This window comes from Oncorhynchus keta, chromosome 30, assembly GCF_023373465.1.
Source record: "Oncorhynchus keta strain PuntledgeMale-10-30-2019 chromosome 30, Oket_V2, whole genome shotgun sequence".
Taxonomy (NCBI): Eukaryota; Metazoa; Chordata; class Actinopteri; order Salmoniformes; family Salmonidae; genus Oncorhynchus; species Oncorhynchus keta.
This window is the reverse complement of record NC_068450.1, coordinates 33,303,161-33,330,923: the sequence shown is the minus strand read 5'-3', so window position 1 is coordinate 33,330,923 and position 27,763 is coordinate 33,303,161. Positions and strand designations below refer to the sequence as shown.

The window sequence follows — 27,763 nt, the reverse complement described above, 5'->3', positions numbered from 1 at the left end:
GATAAGGCAGGGAAGACATAGGAGAGGCAGAGGAGACATAGGATAGCAGGCAGGGGAAGACATAGGAGAGGCAGAGGAGACATAGGAGAGGCAGGGAAGACATAGGAGAGCAGGGGCAGGAGAGACATAGGAAAGGCAGGGAAGACATAGGAAGGCAGGGAAGACATAGGAGAGGCAGAGGAGACATAGGAGAGGCAGGGAAGACATAGGAGAGGCAGGGAAGACATAGGAGAGGCAGAGGAACATAGGAGAGGCAGGAAGACATAGGATAAGGCAGGGGAAGACATAGGAGAGGCAGAGGAGACATAGGAGAGGCAGAGGAGACATAGGAGAGGCAGGGAAGACATAGGATAAGGCAGGGGACATACGAGAGGCAGAGGATATAGGAGAGGCAGAGGAGACATAGGATAAGGCAGGGGAAGACATAGGAGAGGCAGGGGAGATAGGAGAGGCAGGGGGAGACAGGGGAGGCAGGGGGAGACATAGTAGAGGCAGGGAGACATAGGAGAGGCAGGGGAGACATAGGATAGGCAGGGAGACATAGGATAAGGCAGAGGAGACATAGGAGAGGCAGGAGAGGGAGGAGACATAAGGCAGGAGCAGGAGGAGAGACATAGGAGAGGCAGGGGAGACATAGGATAAGGCAGGGGAGACATAGGATAAGGCAGGGGAGACATAGGATAAGGCAGGGGAGACATAGGATAAGGCAGGAGGAGACATAGGAGAGGCAGGGGAGACCTAGGAGAGGCAGGGGAGACATAGGAGAGGCAGGGGAGACATAGGATAAGGTAGGGGAGACATAGGATAAGGCAGGGGAGACATAGGATAAGGCAGAGGAGACATAGGATAAGGCATGAGAGACATAGGAGAGGCAGGGGAGACCTAGGAGAGGCAGGGGAGACATAGGAGAGGCAGGGGAGACATAGGAGAGGCAGAGAAGACATAGGATAAGGCAGGGAAGACAAAGGGAAGACATTAGGACAGGAAGAGGAGACATAGGAAGGCAGGGGAAGACATAGGAGAGGCAGAGGAGACATAGGAGAGGCAGAGGAGACATAGGATAAGGCAGGGGAAGACATAGGAGAGGCAGAGGAGACATAGGGGAGAGGAGACATAGGAGAGGCAGAGGAGAGACATAGGAGAGGCAGGGAGACATAAGAGGCAGACAGGAAGACATTACAGGATAAGGCAGGGAAGACATAGGAGAGGCAGAGGAGACATAGGAGAGGCAGAGGAGACATAGGAGAGGCAGGGGAAGACATAGGATAAGGCAGGGGAAGACATAGGAGAGGCAGGGAGACATAGGAGAGGCAGAGGACAGGCAGAGGAGACATAGGATAAGGCAGGGGGGAGGGAGACATAGGAGAGGCAGGGGGAGACATAGGAGAGGCAGGGAGACATAGGAGAGGCAGAGGAGACATAGAGACATAGGAGAGGCAGGGGGAAGACATAGGAGAGGCAGAGGAGACATAGGATAAGGCAGGGGAAGACATAGGAGAGGCAGGGGAGACATAGGAGAGGCAGAGGAGACATAGGAGAGGCAGGGAAGACATAGGATAAGGCAGGAAGACATAGGAGAGGCAGAGGAGACATAGGAGAGGCAGGGGGAGACATAGGAGAGGCAGAGAGACATAGGAGAGGAAGACATAGGAGAGGCAGAGGAGACATAGAGAGGCAGGGGAGACATAGGAGGCAGGGGAGACAAGAGAGGCAGGAGACAGAGGCAGGGGAGACATTAGGATAAGGCAGGGGAAGACATAGGAGAGGCAGGGGAGACATAGGAGAGGCAGAGGAGACATAGGATAAGGCAGGGGGAGACATAGGAGAGGCAGGGGAAGACATAGGAGAGGCAGGGGAAGACATAGGAGAGGCAGGGGGAGACATAGGAGAGGCAGAGGAGACAGGATAAGGCAGGGGAAGACATAGGAGAGGCAGAGGAGACATAGGATAAGGCAGGGGAAGACATAGGAGAGGCAGGGGAAGACATAGGATAAGGCAGGGGAAGACATAGGAGAGGCAGAGGAGACATAGGAGAGGCAGGGAAGACATAGGATAAGGCAGGGGAAGACATAGGAGAGGCAGAGGAGACATAGGAGAGGCAGAGGAGACATAGGAGAGGCAGGGGAGACATAGGATAAGGCAGGGGAAGACATAGGAGAGGCAGAGGAGACATAGGAGAGGCAGGGGGAGACATAGGAGAGGCAGAGGAGACATAGGAGAGGCAGAGGAGACATAGGAGAGGCAGGGAAGACATAGGATAAGGCAGGGGAAGACATAGGAGAGGCAGGGGAAGACATAGGAGAGGCAGAGGAGACATAGGAGAGGCAGAGGAGACATAGGATAAGGCAGGAGAGACATAGGAGAGGCAGGGGAGACCTAGGAGAGGCAGGGGGAGACAGGTGAGGCAGGGGGAGACATAGTAGAGGCAGGGGGAGACATAGGAGAGGCAGAGGAGACATAGGATAAGGCAGGAGAGACATAGGAGAGGCAGGGGAGACCTAGGAGAGGCAGGGGAGACATAGGAGAGGCAGGGGAGACATAGGATAAGGCAGGGGAGACATAGGAGAGGCAGGGGGAGACATAGGAGAGGCAGAGGAGACATAGGAGAGGCAGGGGAGACATAGGAGAGGCAGGGGAAGACATAGGAGAGGCAGAGGAGACATAGGAGAGGCAGAGGAGACATAGGATAAGGCAGGAGACATAGGACAAGGCAGGCAGACATAGGAGAGGCAGGGGGAGACAGGGGGCAGAGGAGACATAGGAGAGGCAGACACAGGAGATGCAGGGGAGACATAGGAGAGGCAGAGGAGACATAGGAGAGGCAGAGGAGACATAGGAGAGGCAGGGGAGACATAGGAGAGGCAGAGGAGACATAGGAGAGGCAGAGGAGACATAGGATAAGGCAGGGGAGACATAGGAGAGGCAGGGGAGACATAGGAGAGGCAGGGGGAGACATAGGAGAGGCAGAGGAGACATAGGAGAGGCAGAGGAGACATAGGATAAGGCAGGGGAGACCTAGGAGAGGCAGGGGGAGACAAAGGAGAGGCAGGAGAGACCTAGGAGAGGCAGGGGAAGACATAGGAGAGGCAGGGGGAGACATAGGAGAGGCAGGGGGAGACATAGGAGAGGCAGGGGAGACAGGTGAGGCAGGGAGAGACAAAGGAGAGGCAGGGGAAGACATAGGAGAGGCAGAGGAGACATAGGAGAGGCAGAGGTGACATAGGAGAGGCAGGGGAAGACATAGGAGAGGCAGGGGGAGACATAGGAGAGGCAGGGGAGACCTAGGAGAGGCAGGGGGAGACAGGTGAGGCAGGGGGAGACATAGTAGAGGCAGGGGGAGACAAAGGAGAGGCAGGAGAGACCTAGGAGAGGCAGGGGAAGACATAGGAGAGGCAGGGGGAGACATAGGAGAGGCAGGGGGAGACATAGGAGAGGCAGGGGGAGACATAGGAGAGGCAGGGGGAGACATAGGAGAGGCAGGGGAGACATAGGAGAGGCAGGGAAGACATAGGAGAGGCAGGGAGACATAGGAGAGGCAGAGGAGACATAGGAGAGGCAGGGAAGACATAGGGAGGCAGGGGAGACATAGGAGGCAGGCAGAGGAGACATAGGAGAGGCAGGGGAGACATATCAGGAGAGGCAGGGGAGACATAGGAGAGGCAGGAGAGACCTAGGAGAGGCAGGGGGGTGACATAGGAGAGGAGGAGACATAGGAGAGGCAGAGGAGACATAGGAGAGGCAGGGGGAGACATAGGAGAGGCAGGGGAGACATAGGAGAGGCAGGGGAAGACATAGGAGAGGCAGAGGAGACATAGGAGAGGCAGGGGAGACATAGGAGAGGCAGGGAAGACATAGGATAAGGCAGGGGAAGACATAGGAGAGGCAGAGGAGACATAGGAGAGGCAGAGGAGACATAGGATAAGGCAGGGGAAGACATAGGAGAGGCAGGGGAGACATAGGAGAGGCAGAGGAGACATAGGAGGCAGGGGAGACATAGGAGAGGCAGGGGAAGACATAGGAGAGGCAGAGGAGACATAGGAGAGGCAGAGGAGACATAGGATAAGGCAGGGAGACATAGGAGAGGCAGAGGAGACATAGGAGAGGCAGAGGAGACATAGGATAAGGCAGGGGAGACATAGGAGAGGCAGGGGAGACATAGGAGAGGCAGGGGGAGACATAGGAGAGGCAGAGGAGACATAGGAGAGGCAGAGGAGACATAGGATAAGGCAGGGGAGACATAGGAGAGGCAGGGGAGACATAGGAGAGGCAGGGAGACCTAGGAGAGGCAGGGAAGACATAGGAGAGGCAGGGGGAGACATAGGAGAGGCAGGGGGAGACATAGGAGAGGCAGGGGAGACAGGAGGAGGCAGGGAGACATAGGAGAGGCAGGGAAGACATAGGAGAGGCAGGGGAGACATAGGAGGCAGAAGACATAGGAGAGGCAGGGAAGACATAGGATAAGGCAGGGGAGACATAGGAGAGGCAGAGGAGACATATGAGGCAGGGGACAGGATGCATGGGAGGAGAGGCATAGGAGAGGCAAGGAAGACATGGGAGACATAGGAGAGGAGGAAGACATAGGAGAGGCAGAGCAGGGAGACATAGGAGAGGCAGGGGAGACATAGGAGGCAGGGGAGACATAGGAGAGGCAGAGGAGGAGAGGCAGAGGAGACATAGGATAAGGCAGGGGAGACATAGGAGAGGCAGGGGAGACATAGGAGCAGAGGAGACATAGGGAGACATAGAGAGGCAGGGGAAGACATAGGAGAGGCAGAGGAGACATAGAGAGGCAGAGAGACAGAGAGGCAGGAAGACATAGGAGAGGCAGAGGAGACATAGGAGGCAGAGGAGACATAGGGGGAGACATAGGAGAGGCAGGGAGACATAGGAGAGGCAGGGGAGACATAGGAGAGGCAGAGGAGACATAGGAGAGGCAGAGGAGACATAGGATAAGGCAGGGGAAGACATAGAGAGGCAGGGGAGACAAAGGAGAGGCAGGAGAGACCTAGGAGAGGCAGGGGAAGACATAGGAGAGGCAGGGGGAGACATAGGAGAGGCAGGGGGAGACATAGGAGAGGCAGGGGGAGACAGGTGAGGCAGGGAGAGACAAAGGAGAGGCAGGGGAAGACATAGGAGAGGCAGAGGAGACATAGGGAGGTAGAGGTGACATAGGAGAGGCAGGGGAAGACATAGGAGAGGCAGGGGAGCAGGGCAGGGGAGACCTAGGAGAGGCAGGGGGGAGAAAGGTGAGGCAGGGGAGACATAGTAGAGGCAGGGGAGACAAAGGAGGCAGGAGAGACCTAGGAGAGGCAGGGGAAGACATAGGAGAGGCAGGGGAGACATAGGGAGAGGGGGGCATAGAGAGGCAGGGGGAGACATAGGAGAGGCAGGGGGTGACATAGGAGAGGCAGGGAGACATAGGAGAGGCAGGGAGAGACATAGGAGAGGCAGGGGAGACATAGGAGAGGCAGAGGGAAGACATAGGAGAGGCAGGGGAGACATAGGAGAGGCAGGGGAGACATAGGAGAGGCAGGGGAGACATAGGAGGCAGGGGGAGACATAGGAGAGGCAGGAGGGGGAGACATAGGAGAGGCAGGAGAGACCTAGGAGAGGCAGGGGTGACATAGGAGAGGCAGGGGAGACATAGGAGAGGCAGGGGAGACATAGGAGAGGCAGGGGAGACATAGAGAGGCAGGGGAGACATAGGAGAGGCAGGGAAGACATAGGAGAGGCAGAGGAGACATAGGATAAGGCAGGAGAGACATAGGAGAGGCAGAGGAGACATAGGAGAGGCAGAGGAGACATAGGGGCAGGGGGAGACATAGGAGAGGCAGGGGAGACACAGGAGAGGCAGAACATAGGGAGGCAGAGACATAGGAGAGGCAGGGAGACATAGGATAAGGCAGGGGAGACATAGGAGAGGCAGGGGGAGACATAGGAGAGGCAGAGGAGACATAGAGACATAGGAGAGGCAGGGGAAGACATAGGAGAGCAGAGGCAGAGGAGACATAGGAGAGGCAGAGGAGACATAGGATAAGGCAGGGAAGACATAGGAGAGGCAGAGGCAGAGGAGACATAGGAGAGGCAGGGGGAGACATAGGGGAGACATAGGACAGGAAGACATAGGAGAGGCAGAGGAGACATAGGAGAGGCAGAGGAGACATAGGATAAGGCAGGGAGACCTAGGAGAGGCAGGGGAGACAAAGGAGAGGCAGGAGAGACCTAGGAGAGGCAGGGAAGACATAGGAGAGGCAGGGGGAGACATAGGAGAGGCAGGGGAGACATAGGAGAGGCAGGGGAGACAGGTGAGGCAGGGAGAGACAAAGGAGGCAGGGGAAGCAGGGGAGACATAGGAGAGGCAGGGGAGACATAGGAGAGGCAGGGGAGACATAGGAGAGGCAGGGAGACATAGGAGAGGCAGGGGGAGACATAGGAGAGGCAGGGGGGAGACATAGGAGAGGCAGGGGAGACAGGGGGAGACATAGGAGAGGCAGGGGAGACATAGGAGAGGCAGGGGGAGACATAGGAGAGGCAGGGGAGACATAGGAGACATAGCAGGGGTGACATAGAGAGGCAGGGGAGACATAGGAGAGGCAGGGGAGACATAGGAGAGGCAGGGGAAGACATAGGAGAGGCAGGGGAGACAGAGGCAGGGGGAGACATAGGAGAGGCAGGGGGGAGACAGGGGGGAGGTGAGGCAGGGGGAGACATAGGAGAGGCAGGGGAGACATAGGAAGGCAGGGGAGACATAGGAGGCAGGGAAGACATAGGAGGCAGGGGAGACATAGGAGAGGCAGGGGAAGACATAGGCAGAGGCATGGGGAGACATAGGAGAGGCAGGGGAGGGAAGACATAGGAGGCAGGCAGGGAAGACATAGGAGAGGCAGGGGAGACATAGGAGAGGCAGGGGAGACCTAGGAGAGGCAGGGGAGAAAGGTGAGGCAGGGGGAGACATAGTAGAGGCAGGGGGAGACAAAGGAGAGGCAGGAGAGACCTAGGAGAGGCAGGGGAAGACATAGGAGAGGCAGGGGGAGACATAGGAGAGGCAGGGGGAGACATAGGAGAGGCAGGGGGAGACATAGGAGAGGCAGGGGGAGACATAGGAGAGGCAGGGGGAGACATAGGAGAGGCAGGGGGAGACATAGGAGGCAGGGGAGACATAGGTGAGGCAGAGGAAGACATAGGAGAGGCAGGGAAGACATAGGAGAGGCAGGGAGAGGAGGCAGGGAGACATAGGGAGGCAGGGGGAGACATAGGAGGGCAGGGGGAGACATAGGAGAGGCAGGGGAGACACAGAGAGGCAGGAGAGACCTAGGAGAGGCAGGGGGCGACATAGGAGAGGCAGGGGGAGACATAGGAGAGGCAGGGGGAGACATAGGAGAGGCAGGGGAAGACATAGGAGGCAGGGGGAGACATAGGAGAGGCAGGGGGAGACATAGGAGAGGCAGGAGAGACCTAGGAGAGGCAGGGGAGACAGGTGAGGCAGGGGAGACATAGGAGAGGGGGAGACATAGGAGGGCAGGGGAGATATAGGAGGCAGGGGAAAACATCGGAGGCAGAGGGGGGAGCGAGAGGCAGGGAGACATAGGAGAGGCAGGGGGAGACATAGGAGGCAGGGGAGGCAGGGGAGACATAGGAGAGGCAGGGAAGACATAGGAGAGGCAGGGGAGACATAGGAGAGGCAGGGGAGACATAGGAGAGGCAGGAGAGACCATAGGAGAGGCAGGGGAGACAGGAGAGGCAGGGGAGACCAGGAGAGGCAGGGGAGAATAGGAGACATGAGGAGGGGGAGACATAGGAGAGGCAGGGGAGACATAGGAGAGGCAGGGGGGAGACATAGGAGAGGCAGGGGAGACATAGGAGAGGCAGGAAGACATAGGAGAGGCAGGGGAGACATAGTGAGGAGGGATACATAGGAGAGGCAGGGGGAGACATAGGAGAGGCAGGGGAGCAGGAGAGGCAGGGGGAGACATAGGAGAGGCAGGGGAGACATAGGAGAGGCAGGGGAGACATAGGTGAGGCAGGGGGAGACATAGGAGGCAGGGAGACACATAGGAAAACGAGGGGAGACAGGAGAGCGACAGGGGGCATTAGGGAGACAGGGGAGACATGGGAAGGGACAGGAGCAGGCATCATAGGACAGCATGGGAGACAAAGGACATAGGCAGGGGACGACAGGAGAGGCAGGAGACATAGGAGAGGCAGGGGAGACATAGAGGCGAGGGAGACATCAGGAGGCAGGGGGAGACATAGGAGAGGCAGGGGGAGACATAGGAGAGGCAGGAGAGACATAGGAGAGGCAGGGGAGACATAGGAGAGGCAGGGGGAGACATAGGAGAGGCAGGGAGAGACATAGGATAAGGCAGGGGAGACCTAGGAGAGGCAGGGAGAGACATTGGAGAGGCAAGGGGAGACATATTAGAGGCAGGGAGAGACAAAGGAGAGGCAGGGGGAGACATATTAGAGGCAGGGAGAGACATAGGTGAGGCAGGGGGTGACATAGAGAGGCAGGGAGAGACACAGGTGAGGCAGGGGGAGACATAGGAGAGGCAGGGGGAGACATAGGAGAGGCAGGAGAGACATAGAGAGGCAGGAGAGACATAGGAGAGGCAGGGGGAGACATAGAGAGGCAGGAGAGACATAGGTGAGGCAGGGGAGAGAGAGGCAGGGGAGACTCACAGGAGAGGCAGGGGAGACATAGGAGAGGCAGGGGGATTACATAGGAGACAGGGGGAGACATAGGAGAGGCAGGGGAGACATAGGAGGCAGGGAGACATAGGTGAGGCAGGGGGAGACATAGGAGAGGCAGGGGGAGACATAGGTGAGGGGGAGACATAGGTGAGGCAGGGGAGACATTGGAGAGGCAGGGGAGACATAGGATATGCAGAGGAGACATAGGAGAGGCAGGGGGAGACATTGGCAGGCAGAGGAGACAAGGAGAGGCAGAGGAGACATTGGAGAGGCAGAGGGAGACATAGGTGAGGCAGGGGAGACATAGGTGAGGCAGAGGAGACATAGGTGAGGCAGGGGGACATACAGGTGAGGCAGGGCAACATAGGTGAGGCAGGGAGACATAGGAGAGGCAGGGGGAGACATTGCGTGAGGCAGGGGATGACATAGGAGGCAGGGGAGACATAGGTGAGGCAGGGGAGACAGGTGAGGCAGGGGGGAGACATGGAGAGGCAGGGGAGACATAGAGAGGCAGAGGAGACATAGGAGAGGCAGAGGAGACATAGGAGAGGCAGGGGAGACAGGGGGGAGACATAGGAGAGGCAGAGGAGACATAGGAGAGGCAGGGGGACAAGAAGAGAGAGGCAGGGGGAGACATATGAGGCAGGGGAGACATAGGAGAGGCAGGGGGAGACATAGGTGAGGCAGGGAGACATAGGTGAGGCAGGGGAGACATTGGAGAGGCAGGGGGACATGGGAGAGGCAGAGGAGACATAGGAGAAGACAGAAGGGGAGACATAGGAGAGGCAGGGGGAGACATTGGAGAGGCAGGGGGAGACATAGGAGAGGCAGAGGGAGACATAGGAGGCAGGGGGAGACATAGGAGAGGCAGGGGGAGACATTGGAGAGGCAGGAGACATAGGGAGGCAGGGGAGACATAGGAGAGGCAGACTGACATAGGAGAGGCAGGAGACATTGAGGAGGCAGGGAGACATAGGAGAGGCAGGGGAGACATTGGAGAGGCAGGGGAGACATAGGAGAGCAGGGAGACATAGGTGAGGCAGGGAGACATAGGTGAGGCAGGGGAGACATAGGTGAGGCAGGGGGAGACATAGGAAGGCAGGGGAGACAGGGGCAGAAGACATAGGAGGCAGAGGAGACAGGAGGCAGGGAGACATAGGAGAGAGCAGGACATAGGCAGAGGAGACATAGAGAGCAAGCAGGGGAGGCATAGGAGAGGCAGGGGACATAGGAGAGGGGAGACATAGGAGGCAGAGGGGAGACATGGAGGCAGGGGGACATAGGAGAGGCAGGGGAGAGGAGGCAGAAAAACATAGGAAGGCAGGGGAGACATAGGAGGCAGGGGACACAGGGAGGCAGGGACACAGGAGAGGCAGAGGGAGACATTGGAGAGGCAGGGGGACATATGAGAGGCAGGGGAGACATGGAGAGGCAGGGGGACATAGGAGGCAGGGGGAGACATAGGAGAGGCAGAGAGGAGAGGCAGGGGACATAGGAGAGGCAGGGGACACATTGGAGAGGCAGGGGGACATAGGTGAGGCAGGGGGAGACATAGGTGGCAGGGAGACATACGAGAGACAGGGAGACATAGGAGAGGCAGGGGAGACATAGGTGAGGCAGGGAGACATAGGAGAGGCAGAGGAGACATAGGATAGGCAGGGAGGAGACATAGGTGAGGCAGGGGAGACATAGGAGAGGCAGAGACATAGGTGAGGCAGGGGGAGACATAGGTGAGGCAGAGACATTGGAGAGGCAGGGGACATAGGAGAGGCAGAGGAGACATAGGAGAGGCATGGAGCATTGGAGAGGAGGGGAGACATAGGACATAGGGGAGGCAGGGGAGACATAGGAGGCAGAGGAGACATTGGAGAGGCAGAGGAGACATTGGAGAGGCAGAGGAGACATAGGAGAGGCAGGAAGACATAGGAGAGGCAGAGGAGACAGGGAGAGACATAGGAGAGGCAGAGGAGACATAGGAGGAGGCAGGGGGAGGAGAGGCAGGGGGAGACACAGGAGAGGCAGGGGAGACATTGGGAGGCAGGGGGAGACATAGGAGAGGCAGGGGAGACATAGGAGAGGCAGGGGAGACATATGAGAGGCAGAGGGAGACACTGGAGACAGAGAGACATTGGAGAGGCAGGGAGACATAGAGAGGCAGGGAAGACATAGGAGAGGCAGGGGAGACCTAGGAGGCAGAGGAGACATAGAAGAGGCAGGGGAGACATATGAGAGGCAGATATAATAGAGAAGAGGCAGAGGAGACATATGAGGGAGACATAGGAGGCAGAGGGGAACATAGGACAGGGGATACAGGGAGACAGAGGAGACATTGGGAGAGGCAGGGGGAGACATAGAGGCAGGGGACATAGGAGAGGCAGAGAGACATAGGAGGCAGGGGAGACATTGGAAGGCAGGGGGGGAACATTAGGAGAGGCAGGAGACATAGGTGAGAGCAGGGGAGACATAGGTGAGGCAGGGGAGACATAGGATAAGGGGGCGGGGAGGGGAAGACATGGGAGAGGCAGGCAGGAGACATAGGCAGAGAGGCAGGGAAGACATAGGATTGGAAGGCAGGGAAGACATAGGAAAGGCAGAGGAGACATAGGAGAGGCAGGGGGAGACATAGGATAAGGCAGGGGAACATTGGAGAGACATAGCATATCAGAGAGGCAGAGCAGAGGACATAGGAGAGGCAGGAACAGAGGAGACATAGGAGAGGCAGGGGAGACAGAGGAGAGGCAGGGGGAGACATTGGAGAGGCAAGGGGAGACATATTAGAGGCAGGAGAGACAAAGGTGAGGCAGGGGGAGACATATTAGAGGCAGGAGAGACATAGGTGAGGCAGGGTGACATAGTAGAGGCAGGAGAGACATAGGTGAGGCAGGGGGAGACATAGGAGGCAGGGGAGAAATAGGAGAGGCAGGAGAGACATAGGTGAAGCAGGGGGAGACCTAGGAGAGGCAGGGGAGACATTAGGAGAGGCAGGGGGAGACATAGGAGAGGCAGGGGAGACCTAGGAGAGGCAGGGGAGACATAGGAGAGGCAGAGAGACATATTAGAGGCAGGGGGAGACATAGGAGAGGCAGGGAGACATAGGAGAGGCAGGGGAGACATAGGAGAGGCAGGGAGACATAGGATGAGCAGGGGGAGACATAGGTGAGGCAGGGGGAGACTATGGTAGGAGAGGCAGGGGAGACAGACAGGAGAGGCAGGGGGAGACATAGGAGAGGCAGGGGAGACATAGGAGAGGCAGGAGAGACATAGGATAAGGCAGGGGAGACCTAGGAGAGGCAGGAGAGACATTGGAGAGGCAAGGAGACATATTAGAGGGGGAGAGACATAGGAGAGGCAGGGGAGACATAGGTGAGGCAGGGGAGACATAGGTGAGGCAGGGGAGACATACGAGAGACAGGGGAGACATAGAGAGGCAGGGGAGACATAGGTGAGGGCAGGGGAGACATAGGTGAGGCAGGGGAGACATAGGAGAGGCAGGGGAGAAATAGGAGAGGCAGGAGAGACATAGGTGAAGCAGGGGAGACCTAGGTGAGGCAGGGGGGAGACATAGGTGAGGCAGGGGAGACATATTAGAGGCAGGGAGAGACATAGGAGAGGCAGGAGAGACATATTAGAGGCAGGGGGAGACATAGGAGAGGCAGGGGAGACATAGGTGAGGCAGGGGAGACATAGGTGAGGCAGGGGAGACATACGAGAGACAGGGGAGACATAGGAGAGGCAGGGGGAGACATAGGTGAGGCAGGGGAGACATAGGAGAGGCAGGGGAGACATAGGTGAGGCAGGGGGAGACATAGGTGAGGCAGGGGAGACATAGGGAGGCAGGGGAGACATAGGTGAGGCAGGGGAGACATGAGAGGCAGGGACATAGGTGAGGCACAGACATAGGTGAGGCAGGGGAGACATAGGAGAGGCAGGGGGAGACATAGGAGACATAGGAGAGGCAGGGGAGACAGGGAGGCAGAGACACAGGTGAGGCAGGGGAGACATAGGACATGGCAGGGAGACATTGGAGAGCAGAGGAGACATTGGAGAGGCAGGGAGACATAGGAGAGGCAGGGGAAGACATAGGAGAGGCAGAGGAGACATAGGAGAGGCAGGGGAGACATAGGTGAGGCAGGAGGGGAACATAGGGCAGGGGACATAGGAGAGACAGGCAGAGGGAGACATTGGAGAGGCAGGGAGACATTGGAGGCAGGGGGAGCAGGGAGACATAGAGCACATAGAGGGGAGACAGGGGCAGAGGAGCAGATGCAGAGGAAGACATAGGATAGGCAGAGGAGACATTGGAGAGGCAGGGGAGACAGGCAGGGGGGGCAGAGGAGACACAGGAGAGGCAGAGGAAGCCAGGAGGCAGGAGACATAGGAGAGGCAGAGGAGACATTGGAGAGGCAGGAGAGACAGGGGCAGAGGAGACATAGGAGAGGCAGAGGAGACATAGGAGAGGCAGAGGAGACATAGGAGAGCAGAGGAGACATTGGAGGAGGCAGGGAGACATAGGAGAGAGACATAGGGAGGCAGAGGAGACATAGGAGCGCAGAGGAGACATAGGAGAGGCAGGGGAGACATTGGAGAGGCAGGGGAGACATAGGCAGAGGAGACATAGGAGAGGCAGAGGAGACATAGGAGAGGCAGGGGAGACATTGGATAAGGCAGGGGAGACATAGGAGAGGCAGGACAGGAGAGACAGGGGGAGACATAGGAGAGGCAGGGGAGACATAGGAGAGGCAGGGGGAGACATAGGTGAGGCAGGGGAGACAGTGAGGCAGGGAGACATACGAGAGACAGGGAGACATAGGAGAGGCAGGGGGAGACATAGGTGAGGCAGGGGGAGACATAGGTGAGGCAGGGGAGACATAGGAGAGGCAGAGGAGACATAGGTGAGGCAGGGGTGGAGAGGCAGGGGAGACTAGGAGAGGCAGGGGAGACATAGGTGAGGCAGGGGGAGACATAGGTGAGGCAGGGGAGACATTGGAGAGGCAGGGAGACATAGGAGAGGCAGAGGAGACATAGGAGAGGCAGAGGAAGACATAGGAGAGGCAGGGGGAGACATAGGAGAGGCAGAGGAGACATCAGGAGGCAGGGGAGACATTGGAGAGGCAGGGGAGACATAGGAGAGGCAGGGGAGACATTGGAGAGGCAGGGGAGAGGATGGCAGGGGAGACATAGGAGAGGCAGGGGAGACATTGGAGAGGCAGGGGGAGACATAGGAGGAGACATAGGAGAGACAGATGAAGACATTGGAGAGGCAGGGGAGACATAGGATAAGGGGCAGGGGAGATGCAGGGAGACATTAGGAGATGAGGCAGGGCAGGGAGACATAGGAGGCAGAGGAGACATTGGGAGGCAGGGGAGACATAGGAGAGGCAGGGAGACATTGGAGGCAGGGAGACATAGGAGGCAGGGGAGACATAGGAGAGGCAGAGGAGACATAGGACAGGCAGATGGACATTGGAGAGGCAGGGGGAGACATAGGTGAGGCAGGGGAGACATAGGTGAGGCAGGGGAGACAGAGGAGGCAGGAGAGGCAGGGGAGACAGAGGCAGGGGGAGAAATAGGAGAGGCAGGGGGAGACATAGAGAGAGAGACAGGAGAGGCAGGGGAGACATAGGAGAGGCAGGAGAGACATAGGAGAGGCAGGGAGACCTAGGAGGCAGGGGAGACAGGGGAGACATAGGAGAGGCAGGGGAGACATAGGAGAGGCAGGGGGAGACATAGGTGAGGCAGGGGAGACATAGGTGAGGCAGGGGGAGACATAGAGAGACAGGGGGAGACATAGGAGAGGCAGGGGGAGACATAGGTGAGGCAGGGGAGACATAGGTGAGGCAGGGGAGACATAGGAGAGGCAGGGGAGAAATAGGAGAGGCAGGAGAGACATAGGTGAGGCAGGGGGAGACATAGGTGAGGCAGGGGAGACATAGGTGAGGCAGGGGGAGACATAGGAGGAGGAGAGACAGGAGAGGCAGGAGAGACATAGGAGAGGCAGGGGGAGACAGGTGAGGCAGGGGAGACATAGGTGAGGCAGGGGAGACATAGGAGGGGGAGACATAGGAGAGGCAGGGGAGACATAGGAGAGGCAGGGGGAGACATAGGAGAGGCAGGGGGAGACATAGGAGAGGCAGGGAGACATAGGAGAGGGCAGTAGGGGGAGACATAGGTGAGGCAGGGAGACATAGAGGCAGGGGGAGACATAGGAGAGGCAGAGGACATGGAGAGGGGGAGACATAGGAGAGGCAGGGGAGACATAGGAGAGGCAGCAGGGAGACATAGGAGAGGCAGGGAGACATAGGAGGCAGGGGAGGAGGAGAGGCAGGGGGAGACATAGGAGAGGAGGAGACAGGGAGGCAGGGGAGACATAGAAGACATAGGAGAGGCAGAGGAGACATAGGAGAGGCAGGGGGGAGGCAGAGGAGACATTGGAGAGGCAGGGGGAGACAGGGGGAGACATAGGAGAGGCAGGGGAGACATAGGAGACAGGGGGAGACATAGGAGAGGCAGGGGGAGACATAGGAGAGGCAGAGGAGACATAGGCAGAGGACATTGAGAGCAGGGGAGACATAGGAGAGGCAGGGGGAGACATAGGAGAGGCAGGGGAGACATAGGAGAGGCAGGGGAGACATAGGAGAGGCAGGGGGAGACATAGGAGAGGCAGGGGAGACATAGGAGAGGCAGAGGAGACATTGGAGAGGCAGGGGAGACATAGGAGAGGCAGGGGAGACATTGGACAGGGGAGACATAGGAGAGGCAGGGGAGACATAGGAGAGGCAGGGGAGACATAGGGGAGGCAGGGGGAGACATAGGAGAGGCAGGGGGAGACATAGGAGAGGCAGGGGGAGACATAGGAGAGGCAGAGGAGACATAGGAGAGGCAGGGGAGACAGGCAGGGGAGACATAGGAGAGGCAGGGAGAGAGCAGAGATTGGGCAGGGGAGACATAGGAGAGGCAGGGGGGGAGACAGAGAGGGGATTGGAGGCAGGGGAGAGGAGGCAGGGGAGACATAGGAGATGGCAGGGGGAGACAGGGGACACATTGGAGAGGCAGGGGAGACATAGGAGAGGCAGGGGAGACATAGGAGAGGCAGGGAGCAGAGGCAGAGAACATAGGAGGCAGGGGAGACATTGGAGAGGCAGGGGGGAGACATAGGAGAGGCAGGGGAGACAGAGGAGAGGCAGGGGGAGACATAGGAGAGGCAGGGGAGACATAGGAGAGGCAGGGGGAGACAGAGGAGAGGCAGGGGGAGACAGAGGAGAGGCAGGGGGAGACATAGGAGAGGCAGGGGGAGACATAGGAGAGGCAGGGGGAGAAGCGAAGAGAAGCGAGGGCATGTCAGCACCTGTCTGCCGTGTGTCATCTTCAATATGCGCCCCCAGCTCCTCACCACGTGGGACGTGTTACTCCCTGCACACCCAAAGAGTGTGACATGCCCTCGGAGGAGCTCAGGACACACACACACACACACACTGCAAACACACACACACACACACACACTGCAAACACACACACACTGTACACACATGTGTACAGCATGTGACAAGTAACATTTCATTCCATTAGATTTGACGCTGCACAGCTCATTCATTTATCGGAAAACAAAAAAGCAATTCCAGGAAATATATGTGGAGGATAAAATAGCTGATTTCCACTCGTTAGCAGCAGGTAGTTAAGGGCTGCAAAATACATTCATGGCGTTTATTTAAAAAATGGGGCTGTTTCTTTTCTCTCTCTTTTTTCCATGTTCGCCGGGAATTGCGCCTCTCGGATTCTGTGGAGGGCTTGGCAGTTGACAGAGAGAGACAGGCAATCAGAATCAAACAGTTTATGCTTCTGCTGGGTCTCAGTTGCCCTGATTGGACGCCTGCCAGATTGATTGAGCTACAGCCTCTCTGTAATCTTACTCACGACGAAGCCTCCCAGCCACACAGCCTACTTCACCAACGAGACGCCCCGTTGAGAGGACTCTCGACCAATCAGAGCACTGGAATAGCAGAGCGTGATGGTCCTTGATTGTGGGAAAAGTTTTTATACTTGCGAGGTGGAGACAGGGTGAATTTAGCCAAGCATATGTGAGAGGTGTATTGGCAGTAATGTCAATGGCAGAGTGTCCCAGACAAAACAGAGATGCTTATGAAACAGAACTGACAAAAACAGTTATTTGGTTCATTAGCTTAGAGTGGCATTTACAAGTAGCTAACAACACAACTGGCATGAACCGTCACTAATTAGGTGAAGATGAAACTTTGTCTGAACCCAAAATCCCTCAAAGATAATACGAGGTGAGGTAATGTGTTGCTATGTGCTATCAGTGATGTCCAAGAGACATTGACACAGCCAGTTAAAAAATATGACCTGGTTTTGTTGAGGCCATGTAAGGTACAGGGTCAGGGGGCAAGGGGTCAAGGTGAAAGGTCAGCAGTGGTCAATTGTACCTGTCGTAGACGTTGAGCAGCCAGTTGAGACACATGTCCACACAGAGAGGGATGTTGACCACGATGGCCCTCCTCTCCTCCTCCAGTCTCTCATACAGGCCAGTCAGGGCATGAATCATCTCCACCACATCCATCACATGTTCCCCATGCTGCAGATCCTGCTCCCTAAACACGTCCACCACACTCACCAGCCTCAGCAGGTCCACTGAATGGACGCACACACACACACACACACACACACACACACACACACACACACACACACACACACACACACACACACACACACACACACACACACACACACACACACACAAACCACCAGGGGACAGGAGAGTGAAGGAGAGAGTGCTTAGCCACCTTTTCCCCCCCACTTAAGCGCTGACAGATGTTGCGAGAGCGCCAAACCAAATTAGATTTTGCTCCTCTAAACTAATTTGAATGGCCATCCCAGGCTGGGCAGAGGACTGGAGATAAGAGGGTGTCCTCTAATGACAGATGTGATTGGATAGCGGAGATAAGGAGATGGCAGGAGTGGGTTAGGGTTGCGAGAGGAGTCACTTCTAGGCATTTTAGATGGACATTTATAGAGCTCAATCCATACTTAGAAAGAGGAAGGGAGAGAGACAGAGAGAGAGAGAGAGAGAGAGAGAGAGAGAGAGAGAGAGAGAGAGAGAGAGAGAGAGAGAGAGAGAGAGAGAGAGAGAGAGAGAGAGAGGGAGAGAGAGAGAGAGAGAGGAAGGAAGGAGAGAGAGAAACATCTCTCCAACCCTGAGAGAGAGAGAGAGAGAGAGAGAGAGAGAGAGAGAGAGAGAGAGAGAGAGAGAGAGAGAGAGAGAGAGATAGAGAGAGAGAGAGAGAGAGAGAGAGAGAGAGAGAGAGAGAGAGGGAGAGAGGAGAGAGAGAGGGAGAGAGGGAGAGGGAGAGGAAGGGAGAGAGAAACATCTCCTATCCAACCCTGAGAGAGAGAGAGAGAGAGAGAGAGAGAGAGAGAGAGAGAGAGAGAGAGAGAGAGAGAGAGAGAGAGAGAGAGAGGGAGAGAGGAGTGAGAGAGGGAGAGAGAGGAAGGAGAGAGAGAAACATCTCCTATCCAACCCTGAGAGAGAGAGAGAGAGAGAGAGAGAGAGAGAGAGAGAGAGAGAGAGAGAGAGAGAGAGAGAGGGAGAGACTAGGTAGTTACTATGGCAGCCTGGCAATAAATTCTCCTAATGACACGGACTAGCAGACCAGAACAGGATGAGGAGGGATAGAGGGAAAAATAGAGAGAGAGAGAGAGAGAGAGAGAGAGAGAGAGAGAGATAGCAGGAGCGGTAGCAGGAGCGTATAGCGTTTTCAGCAGTGCATTCATGCTGTGCTTTCGCAGGCCATTTCCCTGTGTCGGAGGGTCGAAGAGGGGTGGAGAGTTGAATGGAGAGAAAGCGACAGTGTGAATGGAGAGAGCATGAAAAAGGATGTGAGCAGCCCCCTGTGGTAAAGCGTGGCCAGGGGAGCCAGAGCGTGGGGAAGGGAGGGATGGGGGGAGGAGAGGAGGAGACGTCTGGACTGCGGAAGATAAAGCTACTCCGCTTGGTCCTGTAGGGGGCACACACGCATTTATCCCTCACTGACCTTGACTAATTACCTCCCCTCACGTAACTCAATTGGGCCAATTAATTAATTGAATTATCCTGCATGACAAACACAATACGTACATCTCAGAGCCTTCTGCACCCGCCGCAGCTTCATGGCTGTCCGGTACGCTGAGAACTTGATGTTGTTCAGATCCGCTGATGAAGAAAGGAGAGAGGGGGAGAGAGAGAGAGAAAAAAAAATGAAAGTTAAGTGATGGCAAGGACATCCTACTCATCTGCTCTCATCCTCCCTGTGTTTATCAGCCCATCAGTGAGTCATTAGCAGGGGTCATGTTGCTACATAATGCCACTCCCTCAATGCCTCATAGCAAGTCTGTCTGTCTGTCGGTGTGTGGGCAACACCCCCCCACAGAGGGATGTCAGATCACATTAATAACAATTGATTCAAATTAAATGTAGGAAAAAGCAATCACAGAGCCGTCAAATTGTTCCCGCAGGTTAATGAGAATGGTGCCGTCGGTGTTGGGGGGTGTCTGAAATATGGGCCCTTAATGAGGTACAGGGTGATGGTGGCAGGGGCTCTGTGGGCCTCTGGAGGCCCTGCGGAGGTGCACGGTAAGGGCCTAACTCTTTCATTGTCTTTATCTTACCCAGCACCTGGTACAGCTCCGTCATTTTTGGATGGTCCCAGCACGTCGTCTGGGCCTGATGGCTGAGGGAGAGTAGGAAGGGAGAAAGGAGAGGGGAGAGAGGGAGAGGGGAGAGAGGGAGAGTAGGAAGGGAGAAAGGAGAGGGGAGAGAGGGAGAGGGGAGAGAGGAGAGGGGGAGAGAGGAGAGGGGAGAGAGGAAGGGAGAGAGGAGAGGGGAGAGAGGGAGAGGGGAGAGAGGAGAGGGGAGAGGGAGAGGGGGAGAGGGGAGAGAGGGAGAGGGGGAGAGAGGAGAGGGGAGAGAGGGAGAGGGGGAGAGGGAGAGGAGAGAGAGGGAGAGGAGAGAGGGAGAGGGGAAGAGAGGAGAGAGGAGAGAGGAGAGGGGAGAGAGGGAGAGGGGGAGAGGGGAGAAGGTGAATAATTTAATTCCAAAACGCTATATATCCATTTTCAGAAATGTTTGTAAATGAGCTTTTATTGTTTAAAGAAATTATGAAAGATTGGTGTGTTTTTTCACTATATAACCACGGCATGAGGATGTTCAATGACAGGCATGCATTAGTTTAAAATCTATCACTTGATGGTTTCATTTCAGAGAGACAAATAATCATGTATTGTTCTGCGAAATGGTATATATCTGTCTCACTCTCAGAGAAATAAGTAGAACTGCTAGGTTCAGTCAAATGTAACAAATGACATTTTTATACATACATTTACGAATTATACATTTGTGACATCAATATTTAATAATAATTTTAAAAATGATATGTATGTAAAACATTTATGTTTGACATTTGAGTCATTTAACAGATGCACTTATTCAGAGTGACTCACAGCAAGTGCATCCATCTAAAGATAGCTACTGTAGGTGAGACAACCACATATCACATCAAATACACAGGATATGAACATCCCCTTCCAGCTAAACAACGGATGTATATCGGCTTTCAACAACAACAAAAACATTTTCACACACATCTAAAATCTACGAGTAACAATCTGAGAACATATTTTACACACACATGAAGGTACCTATAAAGAATCATGTCTGATGAAAACACAACTGAGAAATATTGGTGTCTGTAGTCTCCATCTATAAAGGACCTGTAAAAGTCAGACACACAGCAGCAACAAGATAGTAGGACCAATGTTCCACGACGACCACTCCTCACCCTTCACTGTGCACCGGCGATAGCTCTACTGATCTGACGGAGATAAGTAAATGTGATATTTCAGATTTGTATTTTTAATACCTTTGCAAAGATTTCTACAAACCTCTTTTTGCTTTGTCATTATGTGTAGATTGATGAAAAAAACAAACATTTAATCAATTTTAGAATAAGGCTGTAACGTAACAAAATGTGAAAAAAGTGAAGGGGTCTGAATACTTTTACAGGTGCACTGTAGGGCGGACATGCAAGAGGTTTCACATAGAGAGTCGCTACTGTCTCTACACGTCATTAAACAGACAACCTACCCTAACACTCTACCTTCCCATCCCATAGCACCAGGAGCAGTGCAGGAAAAAAGGAAAATGTACCAAGGAGAAAAACGATAGCCAATAAATAATTGACGCGCTCAGCTAAATAAATGAGCGAGCCCCAAGCAGGAAGTTTGCCAGGACCCGGGGGCAACTCCAACGCCCGTCACTACCTGTATGAGACTGTTGGATTGATTAGGTGCCCAACAGAGTGCCCGTCAGATATTCCCCTCCAGTGGCACAGTTACACAGCCCATAAGAATTAATAGTCATGCAGCAGGTGGGGGCAGGGGGTGGACACAAGGGCTAACAGCAGTGATTAAGAAAATAAACACCCCTGTTTGTTAAAGAGATACGCCGACACTCACACACAGTACACATACTGTACATACACGCGCATACATGCACACATACACACATACACAAGCAGACACCTCAGAGCTGAAAGATAAACACAGCCCAGACAGGGACAATGGAGCATTGATGAAGTAAATAGATAAGTGGTCAGGAGGGACTGAGCTCGATACTGTTTTTCTACGGATACCTTATGAATGTGTCTTCTGGTAACTCAATACTGCCATCTGAACAGTGACTCAATACTTTAGACTTACTTGATGTAGTAGGGCACTTTGTTTGGCGAGACGGCACGTTCCCAGGGTATCTGCACTGAACCTGTAACGGAAAATCAATCGCTAAGGCACATCAAGCATGAAAAGCCATTTGCACATAACCAGTGACCATGTTCACATCCCCAATGGCACCCTATTCCCTACTTAGGTCCTATTCCCGATAAGGCTCTGGTCAAGAGTAGTGCACTATAAAGGGAACAGGGTGCCATTTGGGATGTGCGCCACGTGGATCCAGACAGTCTGTGACCATTCAGAGGGACAGCAGCAGTACATAATAGATGGACTGAAGCTGAAACGGTAAACGCAGCCTTTTGTGTCTAGTCCCAGAGAGCATTATTGTTGGTAAAGGCGAAAGGAAAATGGGAGGTGAAGGAGTCCCACAACCGGTCAATGTAGCATTTTAGCTGTAAGCTTAGCTAGAGGGGCAAAGCTAGCTGGGACTGGATGAGGCTAGACTGGATGAATGGGAGATAAAGGGAGACGCTCACACACGTGGACACAAGGACACTGTCACGATAGACATAGTACTCGGTGAGGCAGCTACACACCTTTACACACAAACACACACATGCAGGGAGAACCAGCTCAGCCCCAGTAGCATGACAGTCCTTACACAGCGTGACTGTGGCAGAGCTGGGGGGGACTGAGGACGGCAGGAGTTCCCTTTTAATATTATACCACCATCACATCACACACACACATCACACACACGCGCACACACACACACACACACACACACACACACACACACACACACACACACACACACACACACACACACACACACACACACACACACACACACACACACACACACACACACACACACACACACAAAATCAAACCAATCAAAAACACACACCACACACACACACACACATACACACATACACACACAAAATCAAACCAATCAAACACACACCACACACACACAGCATGGGCAAAATCAAACCAATCAAACACACACACCACACACACACAGCATGGGCAAAATCAAACCAATCAAAGAGAACGACTGCTGCTGTGACTCAGTGGGGGATTAAGGCGCAAAGCCTGCCCCCTCCACGCCCAACCCAGACATCACAACCTCACACATCCTCATACACAACCTCACACTCACTGTGACCAACCATGTTGTAACCCCCCTTCCCTCGAACACCCCTCCCCCACCAGCCATCCTAATTTTCAGCCCCCCAGCCCCTATACAGGAATGGTACAGCGTGGCACGGCACCCAGTGCCAACTTTAAATGAAGGGAGAGGAGCCCTTACTGGACAGGAAGTGCTGGGATCCAGGGCCAAAGTCTCTGTGAGCATCTTGCAGCTGCTTCAGACGCTCTTCAATGGAGGCCTGCGAGGAGACACACACATTGACATTACATTGCACTTACACACACACACACACACACACACGCACACGTGCACACACACATGCACACACACACACACACACACACACACACACACACACACACACACACACACACACACACACACACACACACACACACACACACACACACACACACACACACACACACACAGAGCACGGAGAGAAATCCAAGAGCATCATGGAACCGTCTCCATCTCGTCTCATTCCCCCTACACACACACACCCCTCCTCCCTCCCTCCCACCTTGCCTTAGCACTTTGAAGAGCGTCAGGTAGGGACAGACGTCACGGAATCTACTCTGCTCTGTTCAAACGAGGACAGTCATTTCACAGTAAGCTCTGTGTGCGGGAATAGAGGTGTGGGGGCGGAGGAACGGGGAAGGTGGACCCATACACACGTCAACAAGCCAGAGGGATTTGAGTTGATGAAAATAAGTTGTGCCATTCATTGTCTCTGTGTGTTGTGTTTTGTCGATGTGGCTGTCCCAAAAGGGATTTGTTGAGGACTAATTCTGGTTTATTTACAAGGTATTCGATTGAGTGTATAAATCATTGTCAGAGGATGTCGAAATGTCTCCACCAACAAAGGGCACTAAATCCACTCACACACACAGAGTGAGAGAGAGAGAGAGAGAGAGAGAGAGAGAGAGAGAGAGAGAGAGAGAGAGAGAGAGAGAGAGAGAGAGAGAGAGAGAGAGAGAGAGAGAGAGAGAGAGAGAGAGAGAGAGAGAGAGAAAGAGAGAGAGAGAGAGAGAGAGAGAGAGAGAGAGAGAGAGAGAGAGAGAGAGAGAGAGAGAGAGAGAGGGAGGCACAGTTATCCCTAGGTACAAGCCCAACGAGCTGTAATGAGAAGTTAGTGTTATGGAGAGGAGAACATTACCACCGCTCAGCATACACACGGCTGAGCAGGATGCACTCAAGTCGTACGCAGATTGCTTTGGACTAATTTGGATCAGTTTGAATGTGGCGTGGAGATGACTGTGCCAACACTGCAGCTGACCACCTCTATCGCTGCTACCGCTAGACTGCTAGGCTAACAGTTCTCTCACAGCAGATAGAGGTTCTCTCACAGCAGAAAGACTCAATTATTCAAAGAGAAAAATATTAGAGAATCAGCCTTGAAAATGCATTACATCTGTGTCACTGGAGACAGAGGAGCAGTAACAGATGCTACTCAAATGACATGGATTTAGCATTTAGCATCATATTATTCAACAGGAGAACGACGGAAGGAAGAGAGAGAGGGAGAGAGAGAGAGGGAGCGAGAGAGGGAAAGTGGGAGGGAGGGGGGCATTCAATATGTTGAAGTGTTCTTTCTTTGGTAACAGACTAATCACTGAATTTAATTATTGAATTGAGAGAAAGAGAGAGTGAGAGAAAGAGAGAGTGAGACAAAGAGAGAGTGAGACAGAGAGAGTGAGACAAAGAGAGAGTGAGACAGAGAGAGTGAGAGAAAGAGAGAGACAAAGAGAGAGAGAGTGAGACAAAGAGAGAGTGAGACAAAGAGAGAGAGAGAGAAAGAGAGAGACAAAGAGAGAGAGAGTGAGACAAAGAGAGAGTGAGACAAAGAGAGTGAGAGAGAAAGAGAGAGACAAAGAGAGAGTGAGACAAAGAGAGAGTGAGACAAAGAGAGTGAGAGAAAGAGAGAGACAAAGAGAGAGTGAGACAGAGAGAGTGAGACAAAGAGAGAGAAAGAGAGAGAAAGAGAGTGAGTGAGAGAAAGAGAGAGACAAAGAGAGTGAGACAAAGAGTGAGACAAGAGAGAGTGAGACAGAGAGAGTGAGAGAAAGAGAGAGTGAGAGTGAGACAAAGAGAGAGTGAGACAAAGAGAGTGAGAGAAAGAGAGAGACAAAAAGAGAAGAGAGTGAGACAAAGAGAGTGAGACAAAGAGACAAAGAGAGAGACAAGAAAGAGTGAGACAAAAGAGAGAGAGAGTGAGACAAAGAGAGAGTGAGACAAGAGAGTGAGAGAAAGAGAGAGACAAGAGAGAGTGAGACAAAGAGAGTGAGACAAAGAGAGAGACAGAGTGAGACAAAGAGAGTGAGACAAAAGAGAGAGACAAAGAGAGACAAAGAGAGTGAGACAAAAGAGAGAGTGAGACAAAGAGAGTGAGAGAAAGAGAGAGTGAGACAAAGAGAGAGTGAGACAAAGAGAGTGAGAGAAAGAGAGAGACAAAGAGAGAGAGAGTGAGACAAAGAGAGAGTGAGACAAAGAGAGTGAGAGAAAGAGAGAGACAAAGAGAGAGAGAGTGAGAGAAAGAGAGAGTGAGACAGAGAGAGTGAGACAAAGAGAGTGAGAGAAAGAGAGAGACAAAGAGAGAGAGAGAGAGACAAAGAGAGAGTGAGACAAAGAGAGTGAGAGAAAGAGAGAGACAAAGAGAGAGAGTGAGACAAAGAGAGAGTGAGACAAAGAGAGTGAGAGAAAGAGAGAGACAAAGAGAGAGTGAGACAAAGAGAGAGTGAGACAAAGAGAGTGAGAGAAAGAGAGAGACAAAGAGAGAGAGAGTGAGACAAAGAGAGAGTGAGACAAAGAGAGTGAGAGAAAGAGAGAGACAAAGAGAGAGAGTGAGACAAAGAGAGTGAGAGAAAGAGAGTGTGAGAAAGATTGTACAGTTCCTGAATATGGTAACACCAGCAGCCACCACTCTTGAACCATTGGAGGCTGTCTACCATAGTGCTCTTTGCTTTACTACAGGTGACAGTTTTAATAGTCATCACTGCATCCTGTATCAGAAGGTTGGCCACACCTCACTGAAGTCCCGTAGATCACTTCCTTACTCCCTTCTTGTTTACAAAGCTCTGCTCCACAAGCGTCTAACAAAACTCACTTCCCTGTTGAAATACACAAATATGAGATACCCAATCCATTCGCAGGGTTGGTCAACTCTTGAGGTCCCGCTTGTCACCATAAATTGTGGTAAATCTGCCTTTAGTTTTAACGTACCAGTTATGGAATACCTTACAAAACAAATCACACCTGGATTCCCTGGTGCCAATAGAACAGTTTAAAACTGTTGTTAAATGAGTTCACTGAAGTGTGCAGTTAAATGAGTTCACTGAAGTGTGCCGTTGTTTCCATTGATTATTATAACTTGTTGTAATGACCTGATGTAATGTATTTATAGCTGTCTTGTAGCTTTTATATTGTTGTTGTTGCTGTATTAATGTACTTTTTGTCCTCAGGGCAACATTATAAAGGAGACACTGGTCTCAGTTGGGGTACCCTGAATAAATAAAAGTTCATAAATACGAGAGCCCTGCCCCATTTGCTGACTCCTGTTGTAAAGGCTCCCGATTCGGCAATTACCTGGCGTGAACTCGGGACCTCACAAACACACGTGACCACACTCCAAAAGCATCTTATCTGATCAAGCCACCTCAAAAGCTAGCTGATGAGCGGGCACAAGCAGGACACCTAAGGCTGAGGGGTGTCACACTACCCCATGTACTACACTGCCCTCCTCGCCACTTTCCCCTCAGAACAATCCAATAGCTTTCACTCAGGAGACAAAAGTCATAATTTGTGGCAGCCAGTTTAAACTGATGCACAGAAGAGGGGCCAAGGCAAAGCTCCGGATACTCTTAAACCACACACAGTTGTATCTTCAACCCACACACAGTTGTATCTTCAACCCACACACAGTTGTATCTTCAACCCACACACAGTTGTATCTTCAACCCACACACAGTTGTATCGTCAACCCACACACAGTTGTATCCTCAACCCACACACAGTTGTATCTTCAACCCACACACAGTTGTATCTTCAACCCACACACAGTTGTATCTTCAACCCACACACAGTTGTATCCTCAACCCACACACAGTTGTATCCTCAACCCACACACAGGTGTATCTTCAACCCACACACAGTTGTATCTTCAACCCACACACAGTTGTATCTTCAACCCACACACAGTTGTATCCTCAACCCACACACAGTTGTATCTTCAACCCCCACACAGTTGTATCTTCAACCCCCACACAGTTGTATCTTCAACCCCCACACAGTTGTATCTTCAACCCCCACACAGTTGTATCTTCAACCCCCACACAGTTGTATCTTCAACCCCCACACAGTTGTATCTTCAACCCCCACACAGTTGTATCTTCAACCCCCACACAGTTGTATCGTCAACCCACACACAGTTGTAGGGAGAGTTGAAGGAAAGGTTGAGGTGAGGTTGTGGGAAGGTTGTATGGATGTTGTGGGAGGTGGTTGAGCGATATCCACTTACCTGCAGTAGTTTCCAGCGGCTGTTGAGGTACTCCAGGGAGCGGGAGTTTTCCATGGACAAATGGACGTCAGAGATGGCCAGCTCATGAACCAGGTCATTGATGTGCTTCATGCCCTCTTTCACCTGCGTCAGCTCCTCCTTAAACAACTAGAGGAAAGAGGGAGGGAGGAGCAAAGAAGAGAAAGAGGAGAAGGAGAAAAGAGGAGCAGAGAGCAATAGAGAGAGAGGGAGAAAGAGAACGAATGGGAGCAGGGGAGGGAGGAAAGAGGGAATTAGAGGCTCATAGACACATAATACATGGCGCTGGTATACAGACAGATACATGGTACATGGTGCTGGTATATAGACAGATACATGGTACATGGTGCTGGTATAGACAGACACATAATACATGGTGTTGGTATAGACAGACACATGGTACATGGTACATGGTGCTGGTATAGACAGACACATAATACATGGTGTTGGTATAGACAGACACATGGTACATGGTACATGGTGTTGGTATAGACAGACACATGGTACATGGTGCTGGTATAGACAGACACGTGGTACATGGTGCTGGTATAGACAGACACATGGTACATGGTGTTGGTATAGACAGATACATGGTACATGGTACATGGTGCTGGTATAGACAGACACATGGTAGATGGTGTTGGTATAGACAGATACATGGT

The 27,763-nt window shown here is 53.3% G+C and overlaps 1 protein-coding gene across 3 annotated transcripts in view; it reads right to left on the bottom strand.

Moving 5' to 3' along the window:
- drp2 (dystrophin related protein 2) overlaps nucleotides 1–27,763 on the bottom strand; it is a 254,344-nt gene that overhangs the window by 50,734 nt on the left and 175,847 nt on the right. For all 3 annotated transcript variants that reach the window (XM_052488310.1, XM_052488312.1, XM_052488311.1), the window contains 6 exons: nucleotides 27,084–27,230; nucleotides 22,727–22,805; nucleotides 21,439–21,499; nucleotides 19,351–19,412; nucleotides 18,821–18,895; nucleotides 17,130–17,334 (listed from right to left, as the gene is read on the bottom strand). In XM_052488310.1, coding sequence (XP_052344270.1) covers nucleotides 17,130–17,334; nucleotides 18,821–18,895; nucleotides 19,351–19,412; nucleotides 21,439–21,499; nucleotides 22,727–22,805; nucleotides 27,084–27,230 — 629 coding nt within the window. The remainder of the gene's footprint in view (nucleotides 1–17,129; nucleotides 17,335–18,820; nucleotides 18,896–19,350; nucleotides 19,413–21,438; nucleotides 21,500–22,726; nucleotides 22,806–27,083; nucleotides 27,231–27,763) is intronic.